Source organism: Gallinula chloropus (genome assembly GCF_964237585.1).
Source record: "Gallinula chloropus genome assembly, chromosome: 14".
In the NCBI taxonomy this organism is placed as follows: Eukaryota; Metazoa; Chordata; class Aves; order Gruiformes; family Rallidae; genus Gallinula; species Gallinula chloropus.
The window spans coordinates 9866417-9891747 of NC_140099.1; the positions used below are offsets into that span (position 1 = coordinate 9866417).

The window sequence follows — 25331 nt, forward strand, 5'->3', positions numbered from 1 at the left end:
AAAAAAAAATTAATTTAGTCTGTAAATTCCTTCCCCAAAAAGAAAAAAAAGTCTCAAGGGCAGCAGAGGTTTTCTCTTCAAGCCATATGCAGTAACCTGCTCTTCCCATGGGAGCTTTCAGTACTCCAAGAGCTACAGAAGAGAAAAAAAAGTCTCCACATGGAAGGAAGAAAGTATTAAAATCATCAGTTATACGAGCAACAAGATATTGCTTTCAAGTACGCCACTACCAGGCATCATTTGCAGCTTTAGAGAACACGCATACACTTGCATCATCCACAGCGCTTGAGAAAATGCAGAATTTCCCCATGGAGGTTCACTAGGCAGTTTAATAGCACTTTGCTCCCAAAGGAATTTGTTTCCTATTAGTACCTGCTTTAATAAAGACTCTGGAAGCATAATCAACAAGTTTTCAATGCTACTACAGCCAGAAATTAGCAAAACTGCAGCCTGCCTGTACTAATACTCTCAAACTGCTTTACAGAGGACCTATCAAGCAGTCACTGTTCTCCATAAAGTGTGTTGTCCAAATGGCATTAGACATATACATAGGTGATCCAGCTAAACTCATCATCTAACTTTCTGACAAACACTAACTGTTTAACTATCTTTACTAAAATATGTTTTTTACCTCCACAAGCCTTTTGAAAATTGCTTTTTCTATAATGTACAAATTTTTCTTGCCATTATGCTGCCTACCTAAGACATAAGAAAAGGTGCCCACTAAAATCAAGATGCGTTTCATCTATTATCTACAAGATCTACTACCTTTTCCACACACAAAAAAAGATTGATTTAACATTATTTGTTATTAATCTGTCCACCTTTCAATCTCATCCCCAGCTACTTCCAAGCACTTCAATCCATTTGCTCAGCATTTTCTCCAGAAACTAGAATTCTTTAATTCCCTACTCCACCTCCCGATTTTAAGACCAAAGTGGGCACTGGGTTTGCCATTTTCTTGTCTTCTAGGGCCTGTTATTTATCTAAAAGCTCTCCCAGCACTGAGATAATTCCAGTATAACACCAAAAAAATGCAAACAACTTCAGCATCTTACTCTCCTTCACACTCTTTAACCCCGTTTCCTATTTTAACTTCTTTGATCCAGCTATTAACCATGGTAGCTTTTTGAATGGTCTGAGGAGCAATCAGGATATGCTAAACTTAAAAGCTCAGGCTCTCAATACTTTGAAACACAGCTCTCATTCTCTCTCACAGACACACAAGTGAAATCCAATCACGTCTTTTTTTAGAAGCTCAGTAAACAGTGTTCTGAAGTTTGGCGTTATTACACGTGTACATGAATTTCATTCTACTGCCATGTCAAAGAAAATGAGGAAACAGTGGAATGTAGAAAAGAGCATGGGAGCAAATCAGCAGATAAGACTCACAAGGGGAGGATCACAGCGGTACAGCAAGGAAACCCTCCTGAAATTTATGCACAATACACAGAATCTAGATCTGACTGCTTGCCAAAGAAACATGCCTGGACCCAGCAAAACCCTACCCTTTTAGGCATTAGGACTGCAGGGCTGAAGTGCTGAGGCACATTGTCTACACAGTTCTGAAAGCTCCAGCCTCAGAATCTTGGGAATCATAACCTCCCAAGAGATGGAATAGATCATTCTGGTAGATTATGTGGGGCAAAATTCAGTACATTAAAACAATGAATTCAACTTTTAGCCCCTTTTCCATACACACTCTGTGCTTTACCACTGTGAGCGGAATTTGCTGCTTCCCACACTGTAACTGTGCTGTGACAGAACCCAGCCCCATGTCCAGCTTCAGTGTTTGCTGGACACCCTGTTCCACCTGTCTGGAAGTCAGTATTTACAGTTAAATATATTTTAGTCTACAATTATTCTGCTTTCTAACATTAAACAGCCCTTATTTTATATATTGCAAAGGATGTCTTTTGAGGAGAAGACTCCCTCATCCCTAAGAGGGTACATCAGCAAGCTTGTATATATCTTATTGTGTATGTATTCATTGTATTTTAGTTCCTAAATGCAACATAAAAAGAACCAACCAACTCATAGGCTATGGAAAATTACATCTTCTGAAAATCAATTTGGCTAATCGAGGCAAAATCCATATGACAAATCATTTTCCTGTACGAGAGGTCGTTATTCCAAAGCAGAAAGCAAATGTTTCTCTCAATCTTTAATTTTCACAATTTCTGTAACAACATCTACTACATCTTTGCAGCATGTTTTATATTCTTAAAGTGCTTTAATTCAATTCTTCATTCATTAAAGGCTCACCAGTAACAGACACAGTATGAAAAAAGATCTTTAAAAAGATCTTGAACATATGTTTCTGCTCCTTTATGCTGCAGCCTACTGTGAAACTGCTCAACTATGAAATCAGATATTTTAAAGGCTATTTAACATTGTGAATTTTTCACAGAACATCAACAGAGCTCTTGAGCACAGGATACATCTGTAACTGTGTTAGTGGTCCTCAGGTTCACACCCCTACCTGCACAATCCAAAAACATTTGACTTCCTTACACTAATCTGTAAAGAGCGAAGCCCTAAGCCTTACAAGGACATGAGAGTAATCTTGCTGAACAGAACAGATTTCCCCACTGTGTTTACAAAAAGACACGAGACAATATATTAAAGAAAAATCTCATTACAGTCACAATCTCTCTCACACACAACAGGGAGAAGAAAATTAGATTGATCAGATATAATTTGTTCTTAACAAATCGATGTTGGCTTTTACTTATCCATTTTATCTTGGCGTGCTTACAAATTGCTTTATTATTTTTCCAAGAACTGAAGTTGTACTGACTAGATGTGTTTCCTAATTTTTTCCCCTACATAGTCACAAGATTCTGGCTGCTTGAAATACTAAATCATTTTATCTTTTACCCTTGAAAATGTCCCCAAAACAAACGTTATTCTCTCTTCTTATTGCAAGGACTCACATTAGTGAGTATAAAATAAAATGCTGTTACCTCCTAGCTGGAGAGGGACTGCTAAACAATGTTCAACATACTATTTAAAACTTGAGACCTCACACTGAAGATGACTAGATGCATTCAAAAGAAAGAAAAAGAAATTAAAAAATAAGCTAAATCAACTGGGCTCCTTTCTGAGGTGTCCTAGAAAAACCTTCATGCATATTAAAACCCCACACAGTCTACATAGTACTGGGAAAGAAGAGGAGGAATAGGAGAAGAATGTCACAGCTCTCATGAGGCAATGTTTATGCAGCTGCAGCACTAAAATTCCTATATGAAGGAATATAAATAAATTGACAATAACTATGTTATGTCTATAGAACTACTAAGTCAGAATATAAAAGAAAATACAGAAAAGCATTTGCTTTTGGATCATCCTTTTGGAAGGACAGAATTTTTCATTAAGAAACCACCAAAATAATGTAAAATAAAATAAGTTTAAAAAAAAACCAAAAAACCACCACCACATTTACATGACCATGTTATCTTTAGCCTGAATTTTCCTTCAAAACCAACAGTGTAATTTCAGCATCCTGGCCATGGTAATGTGAAAACTTTCCAAGTAATGGGAATTTAAATTCCCCATTATAACTTTGAGGAAGTTATATTTGAAACCAAGCTCAGTCCATGAACTAAAATACAACTGCAGCATTTGGCAACATAGGAAATGTGCCAAAATTTCTTGGAACATTCCCTCTGTCATAATATTAAAGAAATGAAAAGTATCTACAATATGCAAATAGTATCAACCCAGCCAATGCTCTGCCTATGCTATTGTACCAATTCATTTGTGACTAATGAAAAATCCACTGATGAATAAAACATATATTCCAAAAATAAAATAGTTATAAATAAATTTTAAAAATACTATTACCCTTCTCAATTTAGTAGAGCATCTCCACTAAATCTGGACATAAAAGATGCTAAATGTCAAATGTGCTTGACCTAGAATTGTTTTAAAAGCAATATTTTTTTCAGTGCTCTCTGAACACAGCACTACTTACTGCTCTGTAAGTAACAGTGTCTGAAGTGTCACTAGTAGATAATGACTGTGAGTGTAGTGTTAGTAAAAAGGAACAAAACCAGGGAGTCTCACTCCTGTGCTATTATCACATTTGTGAAATCTTTCAAAAAGCTTTATTTTTATTTTTTAAAAAACATATAAAATTGTAAAAATAATAATCATTTTAAAAGCTGCAATGTTTACAGGCAGTTCAGCTGCAGTTGTTGGACCTACTATTATTTATGAGACTTCATGTTGCAGTACTGAACTTGTCTCATGCAAACTGCAGCCAGAGAACCACTCACGCATGAATAACCTTGAGTTCCTTAAACATTTTACGCATATTTTGGATCATATCCATGGTCTGCAGAATAGGTACAACAGTTTTCAAGAAAACCATATTTGTAGAGAGTCATAACCAGATGTCCTGATGTTATATCAACAGATGACCATTTAAGATAATAAATTATGACCCATAATAATTAATTTAGAAGACTTGTACAACAGTATCTGTTTTCATCAAAACAGGGCAAGTGAAGTCTCTTTCCCTGTTCTTCATCACAGCATCAGCAAATCATGTAGGTTGGACCTCCAGGGTCATCTTGTCCAAACACGTACTCAAAGCAGGTCCAGCTGCAGCTGGTTACTTAGGGGTCTGTCCAATGAAGTTCTGAGTATCTCCAAGTATAGAGACTCCACGGTCTCTCTGGACAACCTGTTTTAGTGTTTGATGACACTTCAGTTCAGCCAAAAAGTTGCCCGTTTCCCTTTGTCCCTTTGCCTCTCATCCTTTCACTACACATCTCTAAGATGAGCCTGGTGTCATCTTCTCAATACACCAGGTAAGCAATTGCTAATCCAGCCCGGGATGAAGTTGACCTCTTTGCTGCAAGACAGTACTGCTGATTCATAGTCAGCAGCAGGACCCCCAGGTATTTTTCTGCTTTCTAGCCAGGTGAGCACCAGCCTGTTCTGTTGCACAGGATGCAGGACTTTGCCTGAAGTTCCTATCAGCCCATTTTTCCTGTTTGCATCATCTTAGATCTTCTTATATTAAGAACTGTCATTAAATACACTTGACAAGGGGAAGAGGTTTGATGGTGTAAAACCGCAGGATAAGATTTCATGGATGTGCATTCTACACTCAACTCAGGACCTTTATGCCAACAATCAACAAAAATTCTGCTTAGTGATTAACAAGATTTCAGTGTTTGCTTCTATTATGATGTTGTTCAGGTAACGAAGATTAAAAAAACCTCGTTATCACTCTGGAAAATGCAGTATCCTAGGACAAGGGATACCCAGAGTTAAGTCCAAACTTAGAACTAAAATTCATGGAGATTCTGTTCATTACAACAATGCTGGCACATTTCTTTGAAGAGTCTCATAACTAGCTGTCATCAGACCCAGGACAAACAATTATCTAGACTATAATTTTGGTTTAATAGGGCAGAAACTACTTTCCTAACAGAAAACCAACACAAACTGACAAAAAACCCCACCACAGCAGCTCACTACCGCACATGTACTAAGCTGTATTTCAGTCTTTTCTAAACTTTTAAAAGTAATTCTCTTCAGACTGTCAGGTTTCTTTTGGTGAAGGACATGTAGTAATTTTTATAACACAGATGTAATATATAAAAATCTATACTGAAAACAAAGATGAGAAAGATTAGATTTTAGCAAACCTAACCAGAAAATTGCTGAACCAAATCATACACACAAGAGACAAGAGCGCAGAGCCTTAAAGACAGTGTTATTATTTATAAAAACCCACCAGAGTGAATTTACTGCAGTTAAACTGTTAGTTCAGTCTAGCAATGGAATTAAGACCAAAGTCCAAAAAAGTATCTAAAAGTCCACTGTGAAGGAGCAGTTCTGACATCTATCTGAAGTTAATCAAAGAAGAAATCATCTCAGCACTGATGAAGAGTGGGGAGGAATGAATGATTCAGTGAACTAATGTAAATCAAAATCTTAAAGCTGCCTTAGTGTTTTTCAAATGGAAATGAGGTTTTTTATATCAAATTGATTTGGATTCCAGAGGCAGACTGCTTGCCCTGTTTCTCTGAAAAGAATTGACTAAGATGTATGAAAAAAAATAGAGTAACTTCACAACAGAGAAGGAAATCAGAACCTGGCCTGTATGCACAGGAAGTCAGAATAAAATTCCAATTACTCATATCATACTTTTCCTAATGAGGTATGTATCACCAAAAGTCAGCTCCAAACATCAATACTACAACTGCAGTTCACAGCAGCTACAAAGAATCCTGTGTCCTTGAAATAAGGCAGGTACGAGTACCTGGTATTTTCAAGGATCATGAGCATTCATTTTGCCTTCACACATACAGTTTATTTAAGTAGTTAGAAATACATAACTCACAAGTCAGTAAAAAAAGAACCATTTATAAGCTTACCTATTTTCAAACTTTGCAAATGCAGTTAGTTACTGGTCTTATTACATAAAACACTAGAAGCAGCTCCTTCTTTTAAATGAACCACTACAATCAACTTAATCCAGGCTACTCTCCTATTTCTGGACAGTTAGATGATAGAAATTAAGGTGTATGATTAAAAAGACGTATCTTTGGAATTTGCTCTATGATTTCACAAAATGAGATTTTCCTCACAGTAGTCCCTTCAAATAACTCAGGCACATAAAATCTCTTCTACTGCTATAAATCCCATTAATGGGAGCAGCCATTCTGTTTAGAATTTGTAAGCGCAACAGACAATACCCCCTTGGATTAGTAAGATTCAGTTATCTATGAGACTAGAAATGAGAAGATTGCTGCAATGAGACTGGAAATAAAAAATTAAAAAACCCCTTCTATAAGTCTGGCAAAATTAATGATTTGGTATATTAGCCTCATGTACTACATCAGATACATAAAGCTCTTTTCCCCGTTACAAAACCTGGATATTCTTGAAACATCAATATTCAATAACTGTGTCATGTGTTTTACATTCCCAAACTACAAAAGCTCCCTTCCAGCTATGATTGAATTTAAATACTTCTGGCATGACAAATGTTGAGAAAAATAAATTCTTAGAGCATGGAAAAGAATCTTCTTGTCATGTGAACAATATTCACAAATTTCCTTGGCCGCTTTCCCAGTCCATCTGAACAGGACTTCTGCTCTCCAGATAGTCACGTAAAATGTATTTCTTGTATAAATTTTACTGGTCAGCCTTAAGAGGCTCTTCAAATGCTTTTCTGAATGACGATGACAGAGCATAAAAATATGCATTTAATTCTGTTCATCTGTGCAGAAGCTGACAACAGATATTACATGTGATCTTGAAGTTAAGGATATTTCAGTCTTTGTAAGTATGTTCAGCTACCCTTAAATGCTGAGATTATTATTTATTTTTTAGTGAGGACACATTTCAAGAATTCTAACTTTGATTGATAGACTTTACATCTATTTTTAGAAGAAAGAATAAGGCTAACAACATCAAAAGCTATCTGTACTCAATAAAGATAGGGCTATCAAGCACCCTATGTGACCTTTACCTGTTTCCACATCTGTTAAATGCAGCATCGAATCAAAGCCCCCACTGAGGATCCTTCTTCCACAAGATGACCACTGAGCAGCTCGAACAGCAGAGGAGTGACAGGAATATGTTTTTAAACAGCAGCCTGTATCTACAGCATCCCATACCTCAAAAAGAAGGAGAAGGACAACTTTATAAAGAATCACAATTATTTTTTTTTTCAATGTACTGATAGATACAGCCATAGAAAATCATTTTGGCTGAGAAAGCTTTGCATTCCAAAGTTGTATCTGCTAGGCTGTAAAAGTCTGTTTGAAATAATTGCACAGTTGATTACAATTAGGGCATTTAATTAACAAGGCAAAAATCAGCAATATATTTTTATGACTTGTATTATTTCTTGAAATGTCTGCATTGCTCTCAATGGCAATTCTGGTGTACTTTCCCAATCGTAATGCTGTCCTACCTCTGCGCAGAGATGTATCTGAATACATTTTCCCTTTAAATCATTTTTCTTCCAACTTTTTGTCTCTATCATAACTTTCTCTCCATCAAGTAAGAAGAATCCTAGCAGATGACAGCTTTTACATCTGCCTATAGATAGGCTATTACCATATTTCTCACTCGGTTTGTAATTTTAAGCAGAACTTTACCTTAACTTCACTAAGGAGGCAGATAAGAATATTATCATGAAGCTACATGGAGATTTCTAAGGACTAGAATAAGTCCTCTCATTTTTCAGTTTCTTCTGGAGAAAATTAAGTTGGTGCTGAGTACTTCTGAAAATCCTATTCTACTAGTTATCCAATTTTTTTGAAGTATGTAACAGCTAGTATTTTAGGAACATAAAAAGTCCTACTCATACCAAAATCCCATCCTTTTCACGGTGCTCTTTTTGTCACAATTTTAAGACAATATTAGAAGTTTAGCAAGAAATGGCCCATATAAAGTTTCAGTATGCTTACTTCTGTGAAAGAAGGCTAAATATCAAAACTATTTTCCCTATGAATATTCTGCTTCAGTAAAAGGTGGATTATAAAATATCTTACGATTATGCGATACAGTACCTGTCGAGCTGTCTAATAAAATGGATACCAAATGCTATAACCACACCAGTAAACCCCCTGTTTTATTACTTCAAGTATTAGTAGTACAAATAAATCAACATTTTGACAGTGCTTCATGATAGTTTTATTGCAGTTCATTAAATGCAAAGCAGATTATTCCTTTAAAGTCACCATTTTACTTCATGGTACTTCTCCCTGCCATTAGTCATTCTCATCCCGCAAAAATTTGCAGGATGAGAATAACACTGGCTATGAGCTTAGAAGATTTTTCTGAATTTGATCTATTCTAATCAATTTCTCAATTCTAAGATTGTTTATATAATGCTGGGAACAGACTAGGCAGTTAACAGTATACAAACGTTTGACTTGTTTTAAAGTGAGATTGAATTCAATCTCCATGTATGTTGACAGAAAAGCAGTGAAGGACCAAAATAAAACTGACTGTATGTTTGTGCATTTTAAAGGATGCTAAAAAACCAACTTGGTAAATCAGAAAACATAAGTAGATGTTTGTTTCCTTGTAGCAACAGCAAAATTCACAATACAAGATAACGTACAGGGGGAGAAAAAAAAGCTTTTTGGTAACATATTTTTATCTTCAATTATATTTTCTTCTTACTGGAGAAAACTGACTCTCTGATGACATCATTATTATATAGTCCACACTCAAAAGAAAACATTCCATTACAGAAAATTATTTTATCAAAGTATCTTTTAGCACAGAGCACAGTTCTGCAATGCAAAGCAACCAATTATCATTAATTACTTCAATAGTCAATTAACACCAGAACCATGATGGCCATACCCCAAGTATTCGACCCTATCCACAAGAAAAGAAATCAGGAAAATTTTAATGTTAAACTGCTTTTGAAAGAAAGTTTCACTGCTTTAATGAGATTTAATTATCATTTCAGGCTTCACAGCGTTAAAAAAAGGGTTAATTGTGTCTTGGAGGACTTTTAATATGAGGAAGCTAATGAATGAAGCAAGATGAAAAGAAAACCAGGTGGCACATGCTTCAGATATTTTTCTGTCATGTTTTAGTGATTATGTATGAAAACTCAATTTTCACAAGAAGGATGAAGTAAAGCAAGTTCAACAGCACTTCTGAGTTGCTGCTTGATTAAAATAATAGCTGTACAAATGGAACAAGTGCACCCCTAAAGCAGCACATTTTCCCCCATTATGTGAAAAGGAAGAGATGACCAACTCTCATGGATGAGACCCCTGACCATGCACAAGGGACAAGTTACCAAGTTTCTCCTCACTGTTACACTTTCCAGCAACGCTTTTTGCTCAGGTTACAGTGGTGCTGCAATGTCTTTTGGAATTAGAGCCATGCAGGCAAGGCAGTCCTGACTGATGAAATTCACTTAGTTTATTGCCAATTAACATAAACTTTCAATAACTGATTCAAGTACAGAGGAACAAAGACCAAGAGTTAAATGAGCACTTAAGGGAGCACCTTATCTCCCTAGGCCCCACATCACCACTTCTCCCCTACTCCTGCCCCAGCTTCCCATTGTCACCAGGCATTACACTTGGTCCCTTCCACATCCCTTTGCAACACAATGGCCATCACAGGAGGCTGGGGTCAGGGTCTACAGATTTCTTGTTGTCTCTCCTTGCTTCCTACTCTTTTCATCCCTTGCTTTTTGCTTCTTGCTGCTTTTCTGCAAGAAGTGACAGAGATGTGAATTGTGGTATCCCCACAAATGGAGAATCTACCCAGGAAAGATGCTTCAAATCCCATCAAAGGATCATCACAAATCCACCATCAACTATGCATTTTCTGAGTTTCCTACGTTGTTTCCTGATCCTGTGGTGTGGCATTTCTACTGTTTAATCATAATAAGGGGGAAATGTGGCTAGAGGGAGAGTTTCCACACACTCCATCCAAAGCTTCCAATGAATGCCTACCTACTCAGTAGCTGGTGCTTACTCTGCACAGGCAGCCGCTGCCATTAAAATGGGAGGAAGAGGGTTGCAAGGGGATGAGTCCTTGGCATGTGAGTTTGCCTCTCTGCCAAACACTCAGGGGCTGGATTAGCAGACTCTCTAAGATGAAAGACATTTCAGGGTTTTTCTTTCAACTGAGACAGACAAGTGCTTTCAAGAATAATTTCTGTCAAAATTACTTTTTTCTAGTTTGTCTTCACTTTTTCCATGTGCTTCCTCAAACCAGGATGGAACTGTAAGACTGAAAGACTGCATGGGTGTAACCAGCAGAGTCAATGAAATAATCTGCATCCACATAGAGCACCCAACATGATGCCTGAACCCAGAGGCACAGGGTTTTTTTAGATTACCAAGGTAAATAATAAACAAACAGACACAATGGCAATTCCACAAAGAATACTGAACTAGGTTACAATATAGCCACCAGACTTCAGTTTCAAAAGCAATTTTTTTCAGGGCTGGTACAAAACAGAGGAGAAGACAACCCCCTAGGAATTTGGGCCATGAAAAACTTCTTGTTTCATGTGAGTGAAATTATTGATCATGCCTTCTCTGCCAAAAAGGATCATGAATTACAGACTTTTTACCAGAAGAGAATCGCAAACTCATTCTTCTGAATGGCATCTCCATATGAGCCTAGAAAAAGGATTTGTACCCAACGGTCTGAGGCAGAAGGTAAAGGCCATAAAACTATAATTTAAAAAGTCCTGGTTGTAAGAACTACAGCCTTAAGTGTTTTTAAGAATTTAATTGTCCTGGAACTATTTAGAAAGTTGTATTTTAAATACTAAAGGCTGCTGCACTATAAACATGCCAAGAAATAAATACCTTCAATACATGGGTTTATAAAATAAACTCATAGATTTACATGCAATAAAGGTTTACATATTTAGTACATAATAAATTACTCAGGCAGGGGGAACAGTTTATTAAAAAAATTACACAGGCTGAGATACATACCTTCCTTCACAGGCATTTAATCATGTGTATCAAGTATTACAGCATTAGATGCTATGATGCATCTGTCAAAGGAAGACAGATTTATATTAAATTATTTTTACCAAAAGGTGAACTGTTTTAAATGTTGTTGCTTGACTTCAAAACTCAGCTCAGTCAGTATTATTTCTAGATGAAACACTAAATTCTCATTAAACCTGAGGTCACTTTTTATCTTGTGATGTCAGATGCGATTTTAATTGCTGAGCTATAAAGTTAAAAGCACAAATTTCAGCCTGCTACTCTGAAAATACTGCTTATTGCCACACATTTAAGCAATGTTTTCATTATAAACAGTAACCAGTCCATCCTTTCCCTTTATAAAGAATCCCAAAACCAAAGAAATATGCAACCATTAGGAAAAACACTCATATTACTGAATTACTTTCCCTAAATCTACAATTACAAACTAATGAATTCTCCAATATTTGAAAGAAATGAACAGCCAAGACTCAAAGCTTTGAAATTAGCTAGTTATTTTCAAAGATTTTCTTCAATGCCTTTCCAGCATTAAGGTATCATGAACACTTTAATTGCATTTTTTTCCAATTTTATTAAAATTGGCTTTAATGTGTCAAGCTGGTTCATATTTCACTACTAGTTCTTACTCTTCTGTGCTTCACCACTTATAACATTGCCTTTCCATTTCTTTTCCATCATCTGCTTTCATTTCATTTCCTCTCATGTTACAGAAAGTAAGGTGATTACATAGTTATCTGCCAGGATTAATACATGGGGCCAAAATGGCAGGTACAAAGAGCCAAGTGACAAAATTATACTAGAGATTTCTTTACAAAGGCAATTTTCTTTTTACTTTCTCTGAGGCATGCTGTAATTCACTTGCTCCTCTGTGTTCTTCGTATATTTGAAAAAATAAAAAGGCTTTAGAAATGAATTGCTTTCCTGTGCAGCTTAGGAGCGCTGTGAAAATACCATAACTGGAATTTTAGCTAATATAACCAGAACTCCTCACCTCCAAGATCAAAAGTTCACAAAGCACGTAAGCAACTAAACAATATGACAGATGAGATTTATTGTAGATTATATGCTTCCAGGTCCTATTTTGTGACTGAAAGCTCTCAGGAAAACAGCTCCTGAAAATAAAGTACTTTGGGTTGAAGATAATAAAAACTCTCCTGGTAAGTCACAAAAGAAAGCAGGAGAGAGTAAGCATTTGACACTTGAGTAAATAGCAGCCACAGAAGAACGTTCAGGGGTCTGCTATGCTATCAACAAGCTCATAGGACACAAAATAAAGGTTTTTATTTTACTGACCATCCAAACCATGCATTCTTTCCTAGAAAAAGTCACAGCAACATAAGCAGAGTAACCAAAGTAATGTGAGAACTCACCTAGAATATGAAGACTTTGAGCACATCTCTTCCATTGCCATTCTACAATTATCTATAACACGTTTGCCTCCAAGCTCATTAGATTGCAGAAAAGAAAATACAGCAGCCTCACTTTTAGAAAGAGGAAGGTGCATCTATTGAAACAGTCACTAATTGCACAGTGAATCCAAAAAGAATGATTTAATTGTGATAAATTAGAGGTTGGAAGCAACTATCAGGAATTAAGTTGTATGCATTTTGAATTTGCATGCACAAAGGAACTACAGTGGAGCCAATCAAGAATACTAAACAAGAAATTAATTTCTGGAGGATTACAAAATAAAAAACTTTTTTAATGGATCGATGGAAGTTAATTTCAACATAACATCCATCCTAAAATAACCAAAATCTTCCCTCTCAATTGTGCCATAGTCCTGTAATTACCAACTTCCCATGTCAGTTTCTCCTACTAAATGAAGGATAGCAAGAAATCAGCTTCACAGTATGATAGAGTTTGGAAGGCACCTCTGGAGATCATCTAGTCCTCTGGAGATCATCTAGTCCAATCCCCTGCTAAAGCAGGATCACCTAGAGCAGGCTGCACAGGATCATGTCCAGGCAGGTTTGAATGTCTCCAGAGGAGACTCCACAACCTCCCTGAGCAGCCTGTCCCAGGGCTCTGTCACCCTCAAAGACATTTTTCCTCATGTTCAGACAGAACTTCCTGTGTTCCAGTATGTGCCCATTGCCCCACGTCCTGTCACTAGGCAGCACTGAGAACAGTCTAGTCCTATCCTCTAGACATCCACCTGTTAAATATTTATAAGCACTGATCACATCCCCTCTCAGTTTTCTCCAGGCTAAACAGCCCAAGCTCTCTCACCCTTCCTTATATGAGAGATGCTCCAGTCCTCTCATCATGCTTGTTATTCTTCACTAGGTGCAGGACTCTACACTTGTGTTAATAATAATTTCCAACTTTTTGATTAATCTAAATACAAAGATGGCATTTACGAAACACTCTTGTTCAAGGATGATGTGAGATAGCACTAAATTACGGAAAGCATGAAGAATTACACTTTGACTAGAACAGATGCTGCTCCTTTCACACTGCTCCACAGACTCATGAAGCTCAAGAGACATCACCTTCTCCTTTCTGTTTTCAGAATAACATTGCTTGCTGGTGTGTCTCAGGGAGAAAATAATTAATTTTTTTTCCTTTCTTTTTAACTACAGAACTGAATTTGTCTCTGAAATTTGAACATGCTGTATCTGTTAACATGCTTAGACTCAGGAGAATGATAGTCCCTGAACCATACTGCTTTTCTGATCTTATCAATATCTAAATACTGTGCTTTCTAACAAATACAGTACAGAAGAAAGCTCCCCTCCTCTGCAGAAAATGATGTATTTTCTAGTTTGCAAAACAAGCTCAGAACTGTAGCTTAAAAGGTTCTTCACAAGTCAGTGGGCCAGAGGGCAGAGGTGGTCCCACAGAAAAACTACAAAAAGCTGCTGCTGCTACTGTTTCTTTAAATTCCCCACTTGGATGAGATGCAGCTTCAGGCAGGATTGCAAGAGGTGAAAGTGCCCCTTGGGTCTCTCTAACCAACAGCAGTAAGGATAAGACGTCACTCACAAGCCCACATGCATTCTTCTGTTCATAGGACTGAGGCAAGAGAAAGTCAGGAAAAAAAGCAACAAGTAGCTGAATAGCAATCAATAGCCAAGCATGAGACTTGGTAGGTGTCCCTATGCCTCTCCAAGCCACCGTGTGATTCACAAAAAACCTCATCTTGAATGGCTATATAACATGTATAAATTCCTAAATATAGTATGTATAAAATCCGGGAAGATTTAGAATGTTTCATGGTTGTTTGAATTAGTGTTTTCTTAAAATAGAGAGTTTTAGTAGAAGGTACAATTTGTTGAAAGCAAAATCACATAATGGATTGCTGTTTTCTCTCTGATTTGCCTAAACTCTGTAAAAACTAAGAGCTAAGTTTTAGGAAAATGCAAGCTTAGACTATAACCTGCAAGTGCTGACAAACTTGTCTCCATAGAATTCTGAAAGACTTAAACGGATGTTCAGATTGTTAAATAGCCTACAATTTATGACATTTTGGGCATACCAGCTGAATTTGTAAACCAAGTGTCCCAAAAGAAAGAGTTTTTCAGCAGGATTCTGTAAACCTAGATAAAGCTAACACATTTGCAGATTCGCTGAACACTTGCTCCTGCAATGTTTAAACGTGTGCTAGGGAACATATTTTAAATGACATCTATCTTCCTAATCTAGACACAGTGTAAGAAGTATATATCAACACTGTCATTTGAGCAAGCACTTACAGATTTCATCTAGCTTTCTTCTTGAAGCAGACATAACTCAAAACACTATTACCTTACTTATCCAAAGCACAGGACTAGCGACTGATAAAAAAGCCAACTTTCCTATCACTTCAATACCTGAATAAGAGTTTGCATTTAGATAGTTCATCACTAGACTATCCTCACTACTGTAGAAACAAGGAAAATGGAAAGTAGCAAAATATAATAAATTCAATTAGCTGAGACAGCCAGCATATGATGTCACTTGTTATTATTAAAAATTTTGGTGAAGAAAAAAAAATTCTGCAAGGCCATTTATCAAACCAATGAGGTGGAAAACCTTTCACAAACACACACACAGAATAGAACAGTACATTAGATCTTAAGATTGCTCATCTTTTGTAGGGGTCTTTATTCAGCTATTACTAGTAGCAGACTGCTTACCAAGTTAGCAGCAGTACCACTAGAAATTAGTTGGTGGGATGGAAACAATTTGCAAAAATATCAACAAGCTTTGACCCTGGTGAATCCAGCAAAGGCTGAGTTAAGTACTAGCACTGCATTTAGCTTCAGGGGGCAGTACTAACATACTAAGCATGCCTATGAAATACATTTCCAATTATTTGGTGTGTTTTTACTTTAATCTTCCCTCTCACAGAAACTCAGCAGCCCTTTCCCCAAGGAAGGCTCCATAATCGTTAATTGTGAAGCTTCATTTGGGTGGTTTTGCTATTAACAGGGGGGGAAAAAAACCCAACCAACCAAAAACTAATCAAAAGTGTACTCTGAGCTGCCAGTGTCCTATAAACAATTTTAAGAAACAATAACAGACTAAGATAAAACATTGACATTTGCAGCTGGCAAGGGGAAAGACAAGAGAAGTAACATAGAATGCTGTAAAAAGAAAACAAAACCCCCAAACCTCTATGACAAGCACTATCCATCTCATTACATATACGGGAAAGTTCTTGGTAAAGCCTTAATAGAGAGAAGTACTACATTTAACCTTAGCTTGCCTGTTGGCCATCTACTCTTGGAAATACACCTCAAGATGCCATATTTCAAAAGCTAACTTGTAGCACTAGGAAAATCTCATCAGCCAATCAAAGCTGGAAGGATAAATAATTTTGAAGTATACAAACTGGCTGGGGTTTTGCCAGCGTAAATAATTAATGTAGCCTCTATGAGAGCCTTTCAAGTCAAAACTGGCAAACAGAACTCTTAAGAAATATGTAAATTATAAAAACAGGGCAATGATAAGAGACTGAGCAAGACTGATGTAAACATTTCATAGACATTTCTATTATATATAATATATAATTTACAATTTCTCTAATATATTCTCATATATCAAGAGCTAAAGTTTTACCCTACGCACTGTATCATTCTCAGGACATACTCATCTCACCTGCAAATATTTTTCTTTCCCTCCCCTTGATTCAGAAATGGAAAAAATAAAGCAAGCACTGAGACTAGTGAACTCCTGTTTCTTGGATGTTAGTCATACCTGGAATTATGGAAAGAGAGACAAGACAAATAGCTAGGACAAGACATTATTCCCATTTGGTGGTTTCCAGTATTCTTTCCCTGTTAATTACATGCAGTTTCTGGACAAACGAGCTCAATCCTCCAGCGTCTCACAGTCCTCCCAGAGGGAGGCCTTCACTTTCAGATGTTTGGGTACCACATACACACACACATTTCATGTCCAGATGAAATGTTGCTAAACGTTGACAAGTAAGGAAGGCACAGATGTTGCACCATGAAACATCAGAATGCTAATAACATATTTAAATGCTCAATTAAAGTAAGTAAATGCTGGAGTATGACATAGTTATTCACAAACAGGCCTGCTGCCTTTATAAAATGAAGCTATGGCTTAGAATCAGTTTGTTTATAAAGGAAGTTTACCTAAAATTAACATCTCTGTGCTAAGAACTGAAATAAAACTGTCAAAGTATGAACAAGCTCAGGGTGAAATTTTGGCCTGCCAGGTCATTTACATGAGAACACAGTCAGGAGTTTCAAAGTTACTCAACAGCAGCAGTATCTGAGTGCTTTCATGACACAGCAACTCATTGTAAAATTTCCTTTTTATTATGGCATATCTGTAGCTGTGCTTGTTGAGCTGAAGTCGTGCCAGATTTAGTGAACTATTTCCATTCAACACCTGGGCTCCACAAAAATAACAAAGCTGAACAGGCACTTTCTTTCTGTCTATTTGCACAGAATAGCACAAGCACCGTATATGTAATAATCTACTTCTTCCTAACACCTAGTGAGTCACACATACACACAAAATAAACACTGCATCCTCCTCTTAGAAGTCAAATCAATTCAACACATTGTTATTTCACCATATAGATGCACTTTTATGAAAACCAGTTGCTACCTTATTATTGATGAGAGAGATAAAATATTCAGGTGTGGAAGAAATACCCAATACAACAATAAGGAAAAAAAAATCTAATAATTCCTTTATTTGCCGTAATGGTATTTTAGTGTGTGTACTATATGTAACAAATGGAGGAAAAAATCTAAGGACACTTTAAATTGTGCTGCTATAGTCCATTATGAAGTGCAATTATGAGAAGGTAAAATTATTTCAGTGCAAGTCCTCAGAGAGGCCATTAAGGTGCCATTAAAAGACCATTATAATGTTTAACTTCAACAGTAAAGCTACTTCATTACAAGCCATACCATCATTTTAAAGAGAAGCAGGCAATTCTCACCAAAAAGAGGTATTCTAATTCAAAATAATTATATCATCCTCATTTCGGGTCTTTTATTTGCAATTTTAAAGTCTGTTAACTTTCTGCTAGCTTATGTAAAAATTAAGATCCAAGCAGTCCAATTTCCAGATGTGTTGGCACTTACAAGAGTCATTAATGCCAATGAAAGTTGAGGGTAGGGGGTTAATAAACTTTAAGTTTTAGATTGACTTTGAAATTTTGGATTTTAATCTCTCACTGTTATGGCATCTACTATAACTTACCCTCCTAACTGAGGGAATATGGACATCAGTATTAATTTCTGACTAATTAACTAGTGGTTTCATACATATACTGTGTGAGTATGCAGCTAAGAACAATTAGAAAATGTATTTATGACAACCCAGTAAGCATTTGGGTCTGAAAAATAATGCAAACCCACACTTGTACATTCATTAAATACATAGTGATTCTTCTTCACCTTTAGCCACTGAAAATAGTTCCTCTTTTCAAGAGTTTCCCTAATCTTCACTTTCCACCAGAAAGCTCATTTCCCTCAAAATCAGAGTAAGTCATCCCTGCAGAAAGTATGGGTTACTCCAGGCAGCCTTACAAGGGGAATCCAGCAGTTACTCTGGTGTGGCTCTGCCACCGGGAAGTGACTGAGGAATAGTTTCAAAGACAGGAGATGTGTCAGAGAGAGCTCTCTGGGCCTCAGCATGCTGTGATACTGCAGCACACGTGACGTGTACAGAGTGGCACCCTCTCTCCAGGCACCAGCACACCACGAGTGATTTGCAGCTGCACACAGAGCAGACACGGCTTCCTACGGATGAGCCGGGCAGAATCGGACACAGGCACCACTTGGCAGAGGTGTTCAGGGGAACAGTAACCAGACATTTTGTTACTACAGAGGGTTTTAAAAGGGTACTGTTAGAAAATGTGCTTTTAAGTAGTGATAATCAACAGCATCTCCAAAAAAAAAGCAATACTAAAGTGTGTTTTAAACTGTTTCAGTTTCCAGAACCGAAAGAAAGCCCCAGCAGGGACACAGACTATACAGCTACCTTAAACCAACTGTCAAGTAACGTCCTTTTCTTAATCACTTTTTATGGATCCCTTAGAAGTAATCTGTGTTCCCAAGGATCCAGTAATCACAGGCTTAAGACATTACTACTACCTATTAAATGATGTTTTTAGAGTATGATTACATTACTGAAGCACGACCACTTCTGCACAAGCTCTGGCCTATCATTTGTCATAAGCACACTTCATGTTTGAACCTCTCACACAAAATAAATGAAAATTGATTAACTTCAAGAGTAGTTGATTTTCCAACCCTATAATTACATGCTGAAGTTGGGAGGGGGGTGATACATGGTACCAGTGCATCTTGCTTAAGGCATAAATTATTCCACACCATTTAGAAATAAAAAATTTTCTTCCCAGCCAACTCAAAATAAATGCTTCAGTGAGAAGGACGTTGTGGGGAACTGTGTCAAAGGCTTTATAGAAGTCCAGACAGACAACATCTGTAGCTCTTCCTTTGTCAACTGATGTAGTCACTTCATTCTAGAAAGCCACTAGGTCAGGCAGGACTAGCCCTTGGTGAAGCCATGCTGGCTGTCTAATCACCTGCCTGTCCTCCATATGCCTTAACATAGTTTCTAGGAAGAAGCCAGGATCTGTTCCATGATCTTCTCAGGCAGAGGTGAAGCCCATTTTAAAAATGTCTGCCACATTTCCCTTTTTCCAGTCACCAGAGACTTTACCTGACTGATGTGACTTTTCAAACATCAAGGAGAGTTGCCTGGTAACTACATCAGCAAATTACCTCAAGACTCCGGGATGCATCTTCTCAGGATGCATCTGACCTAGGTATACTCAGGTTCCTCAAGTGGTCACAAACCTGATCTTGTATTTAGAGTAGAAGAGACTTTGCTCCTCCAGTCCCTGTTTTGCAATCCATCCACTCAAGAGGTCTGAGAGGAGAGGTTGCAAATGAAGACTGAGGCAAAAGTGTTCTTGAGTACCTCAGGCTTCTCCTCATCCCGTGTTACCAGTTTGCCAGTCACGTTCATTGGGTGAGGGTGATGGTTCACTTTCTTTGACGTTTCTTTTCTGGCTGGCATATCTGTAGAAGCCATTCTACTTATTGATTGGTCCTACTGAATAATCCTTGAACATCTGGAATTTTGTTTTCCTACAATTCAGGGCCATGACTTTATTAATCCTGACCCATACCCCTCAGGCCCACAAACTCCACTACTGCATGGTGACTGCAGCCCAAGCTGCCTCTGATTTTGACATCACTGATTTGTTCACTTGCACTGGTAACCATCAGGTCCAATATCACATCCCCTCTGCTACAGCCACCTATTACCTTCCTTAAGAAGTTATCCTCAATACAGTCCAGGAGCCTCCTGGATTACCTATGGCTTTCCATGCTCCCTTTCCACTGGTGTGGTTGAAGTCCCACTGCAGGGAGAGCCTGTGAGGACCATGCCTTCCACAGCTGGCATGAGGAGGCATTGACAATATGCTCCCCTTGACCAGACAGCTTGTAGTGGACACCAACCACTAGGTTCCCTTTTTCTGCCCCAGTCCCTCATTCTTTCCCATAAGCTTTCAGAGACAGCTCTTCACACTCTAACCATTTCTTGATGTAGATGGCAACCTCTCTGACCCTCCTTTTCTTACCTGTCCCTTAGCAGTCACTCTAGAATGGAGTGACTACATCAGCCTGTAACAACTGACAGCCATACTCCATTCATGGGATTTGTCCCACCAAGTTTCAATAATGGTAACTAGGTTGTAGCTTACTAGCAGCACAGTGGCTTCCAACTCCTTCTGTTCCTGGTCCATGCTGAATGTATTGGTGTAGAGACACTTAAGCCAGGCTGTTGGCCATGTCACCCTCTTAGAAGTTAAATGCCTTTGAGGTACTTCATGGGTGTTTCCCTGTTGGTTCCTATCAACTTGGGAGCCCCCGGCTGATCTCTATATGGCTTCAAGTGTGAGCAACAGGCTGAGGGGATGAACTGCTGAGCAGGTAACAAAGAGAAGCACTATCCCAATTTATTGTTCTTTAGACATTGCCTGAATGTCTCTACAGGAATGACTTTCATCCCAAGGGGAAGATATAAACTAAAACTTGAGGAGACACGTTGAACACCTAGAGAACTGTCAAATTTTATCACCTATTTAACCTATAATCAAGGTGGGCAGGTACAGAGAGTAGTGTGAAAAAACAGCTTAGTTTCTGGTAATACATGTTAGAGCATAAATTCATATGTTGGCTAGATGTTATAGTGTAAATCTGTTCAACTCACAATCATGCAGTTTCTAGAAATTTTTATCAGTTAAATTTCTCTACAGTGTTAAAGTTGAGAGAAAAATGACATGTTTATTTTCATTACTTCTATGTATTTTTTTCCTACATTGCCAAGTGAAATCTTCACAGTTACAGTTTCCTTCCTTGAAACCAAAACATCATTATTAACAAAATTCTCTTGAAACCATTTGATCTTGCCTGCTCATTTAAAAGCATCAGGAAATTACACTGATAGACTTTCAAAACACACTGATTCCTTCTGCAAAATCCCGTATTTGTTAGAATGTTTTATATCACATGAATCATCTTAAAAGGCACCAGAAAATTGCAGCCGTTTGTAGCACAAATTCTTCACGCAAGGAGATCAAGATCTCCAAATAAACTGATCCTTCTTCTGACTTTTATTTTGGCACACAGCTAGAGTTTTCACAGTTCTTTGTTCTTAAAAAGGAGATATTCCCTAAGAATAGAGATGCAATTGAAGTCAAAGCAGCAGGTTTTTTCCCCTTTCCCCTATCCTGCCTTTTCCCCTATTCCAAGATTGTGGAAAATACTTTTCATTGATATCAGACCACTCTAAATACAGCCTTGTTGGCTAAAAGCCTCTTAAAGGCCAGCAAGGTGTATGCAGCACAGCAGTGTAGAGCTGGCAGTAAATACCCCTGGACAGAGATGCCAGCTCCTCAGACCAGTTCAGCATCCACCATACGACACAGCTCCCTCCACTGCCTGTTTCAGCATAAACTCTGCACTACCAAGACCTCAAGTGAATTGTTCATGTTGCACACAGCACCTGCTCATCAATTTAAAAGGCAGGGAAGCAGCCCTCTCTGAAAACTATACTAAACCAGACACACTGGGAACTGAAAAAGTTGAACATATATTAAGGTGGTGTAGGATCTGTGTTATCATTTGAAGACATTTGATATTTGCTATCTGTTTTGATAACCAGATGAATAAGGACTGCCCATTACAGCTTGTAGGAGCTGTATTACACAATGGGAAACAAGCTGGAGTGGTATTTCCCTTGAGAGGAAGAAATATCAGAGCCACCTGGCAGCAGAGCAACTTTAACAGCCTGATTCACTTCCACAGCAATGGCCTTATCCTGCAGGAGTTCAGAAACTGGGGTGAAGGGGAAAAAAAAGACTGCAAGCTCACTATTTGATTAAGTTTATGCAGTAAAGGTCTTGAAATAAGAGCAGATTTCTTTTATTTCCCAGAGTGGAATCCAGTTTGAGAAATACAAAGATGATTATTGAAGTGACACTAAGGGTAAGACTAAGCTTTAGTTGTAGCAGAGACAACTTTGTTCTAGAATCAGTTTAGCCAGGACAAGAAGAGACCACTGAAAAAGGTAATTTATTTTGATAGCTTATTTAAAATTATAATGGATATTTTTTAACTGCTCTGAAGAATACACCTAGTCTGAAGGCTACTGGGATTTTTCTCCATAACATAAGGTGTGATTTGGCAGGATGGATGTGCAGTACAGGCGTCTCCACCTGTTCAAGTTTGTACCTTTACAGAGCTCTTATTTTTCCATGCATCTAAGAATTGTGGAAAAAAATGGAGAAAAAAAAAAAGAAAGTTTGTGGTCCAAATGACAAAGGTCTCTGGGTACAAGGTTTGGTTTCTTGCTTGCCCTGGAACAAGCTGCTATGTACGCTGTGAATACTATGCCTTCTAATACACACAATGAAACGTTGTATCTGAATTGAAGTGTGTACTTCCTATGTAAATTAAAGAGCCTCCAGACAACAACTCCAAGCACAAAGCTGCCTTCCATAATTCTAACTGATGATTCCTCTCTGGTTTATAAGCATAATGTCCAAGTCCATTTCCCACAGGAATTTCTGAGCAGTTGGGTCTCCACTGAATGGCTGAATACAGATTTTATCCAGAATGAAGTCTGTGAAAAGCACTGCTAAAGTCTGGAAGCTGAAGAGCATCACAGAAGGAATACCATGGCAAGATACAAGTCATTTTTACATTAAGGATGTTTTCATTTCCTGGCCATGTAGAAGCAGAGTCTCTGGTATTTGGAAGCATAGGAGCCAGACTGCCCAAAGACCTCAGAGTTCTCAGAGATTCACACTTGGCTCCCAGGATATTCAGTGCCTCCTGTAAGATCTGCTGACTCAAAGCAAACAGTGCCCTACAGATGGGGATGGCTGTCTTCTACAGAACCAAGGTCGTCTTTAGCTTGTGCAGCAATGCACACAAAAGGCATATTCCTGACACTGAAATGTAGTAGAGACAATCCTGCTCTGCTCCTAGAAATCAAGTTAGTTACCAAACAGCTTGCCCATTTTACCCTTTTTTTTTTTTTTAATTTCCCTGCAAAAATACACCATAACTCAGTATTCTTCACCCAGAGCAGCCGTCCCCCTAACTATTCCTTGGCCCACTGGTGGGGCACTGCACAGCTGCAGGGCTGGTAAGCATCACGAGAAGCTTACTGGTACCAAGTGAAGCCTCACTTTCCCTTCCAGCTTCCCCCATGTTACAGACAGATTTCACCTCCACCTGTATCCCCAGCATGCTGGGATCACTGAATTGATTCCTGCTCTTCACCTCGGTGCATCTCTGCACTACAGAAACAGGTACAGTTTGGGTTTGTATCCAAGTAGCAAAGCCCTCACCAACATTACACCAACGGTCTCAGGTTAACTGAGACTTAACTAATTCACAGCAATTTTAGTGCAGATGTACAACATTGAATGTGTCATCCTATTTTCTTTATAAGTATATTCACTTTTCAAGTGAAGTGATTACAGCAGCTTCTCTTCTCCAAGCAATTTACACAATGTCAACATGCATCATTAGAATACTCAGATTTAACTTTTTTTTGAGGAAACTCAAGTATCTACATATTAACAGCTTTACATAAAACAAAACTGATTAGCTTTTGTTATTTCTCCTTTGCATATCTATGCAATGCATTAGAGAGAAAGGGGCCTGGCATTCATATGACAAATAACAGAAGATTACAAATACGTTTAATATTTCTCTTTGCAATATAGTTTGGTTCCTATAACGTCCTTTAGATTGCCCTACGGAGACTCTGTACTTTGTACTTTATAACATTTAATCTCTCTCCTGCGAAATCTTGGAGAACAACCTATTACATCAGTCAACCCAACAGCAAGTTATTGACAATGATTTCATGAAGGCCTTTATCCCAAAGGGCACCGGTAAGTAATTTGCAAATGCAATGTACAACAAGGAGAGGTGTTTCTATGTTCGTTTACATTCCTCTAATGTATTGCAGTGATGGAGAAAACCTGAAGTTGAACAACAGATCCTTGAATATATTTTTTATCAAATTTTAAGATTCCAAAAATAACCTTCAAAGAATTTCTTTCATATCCTCCAAAAGACTTTGGCAAATAGCCTTCCCTTTATTAATCCATTGGGGGCTGTTTACTTTAATAATAGATTCAATAACATTAAACACAGCCTCAATATTAATTTTTTAAAAGCCATGATTTTTTTTTTCTTAAAGCTGATAAGCATCTAAAATTGTGTATTTACTTTACTTGGCTATGGAATGGTGAGAAAAATGACAGCAATTTAACATACAAAAAGCTGTGCCTTAAAGAGGGATTATTACTGTAGTTCATATGCTTCAAAGCTATTTTCCATATTTAACTGTATTTTTTTCAAGTTAAACTAGTAGTACAGCTCAAGTGAGAACTCCTGCTATAAAAGTGTGGGTGAAAGAATCTAAAAATACTCATCATTGTACAAGTTAAAAAGTATCTACTATAGTACTCTACAGTAATAGTTCAGAAATTAAGTAAAAAGCTTGCATAATTATTGTGCATTTCTGACATTAATGAGACAGTATTACTAACTCCCATTTTATAGCTGGCATAAAAGCATACCTTTGAAGCTGAAATTAAAATAATACTCTGTACTAAAAATCTAGAACCAGGTTAAAGACTAGTTTTCTCCTGTTTGGACACTGACATGAAACCATGAAGCAATGGCAACATAGAGTTATCAAGGAGCAGATATGAACATACTGGTACTTACAAACATTTTCTGCCCCAATTAAGTAATTTTTAATTATATAAGCAAATGTAGTATGTAGGTATTTGTAAGATTACACACTGAGGGGACC

At 37.6% G+C, this 25331-nt stretch overlaps 1 protein-coding gene across 2 annotated transcripts in view; it reads right to left on the bottom strand.

Moving 5' to 3' along the window:
* Positions 1–25331, bottom strand: part of WDR25 (WD repeat domain 25) — a gene marked incomplete at both ends in the record, with an annotated part of 71958 nt that overhangs the window by 19234 nt on the left and 27393 nt on the right. Inside the window, one exon of one of the 2 annotated variants that reach the window (XM_084270536.1) lies at positions 7496–7643. In XM_084270536.1, coding sequence (XP_084126662.1) covers positions 7496–7643 — 148 coding nt within the window. Of the gene's footprint in view, positions 1–7453; positions 7644–25331 lie in introns of both variants that reach the window. The other variant, XM_084270535.1, reaches the window with a different exon arrangement.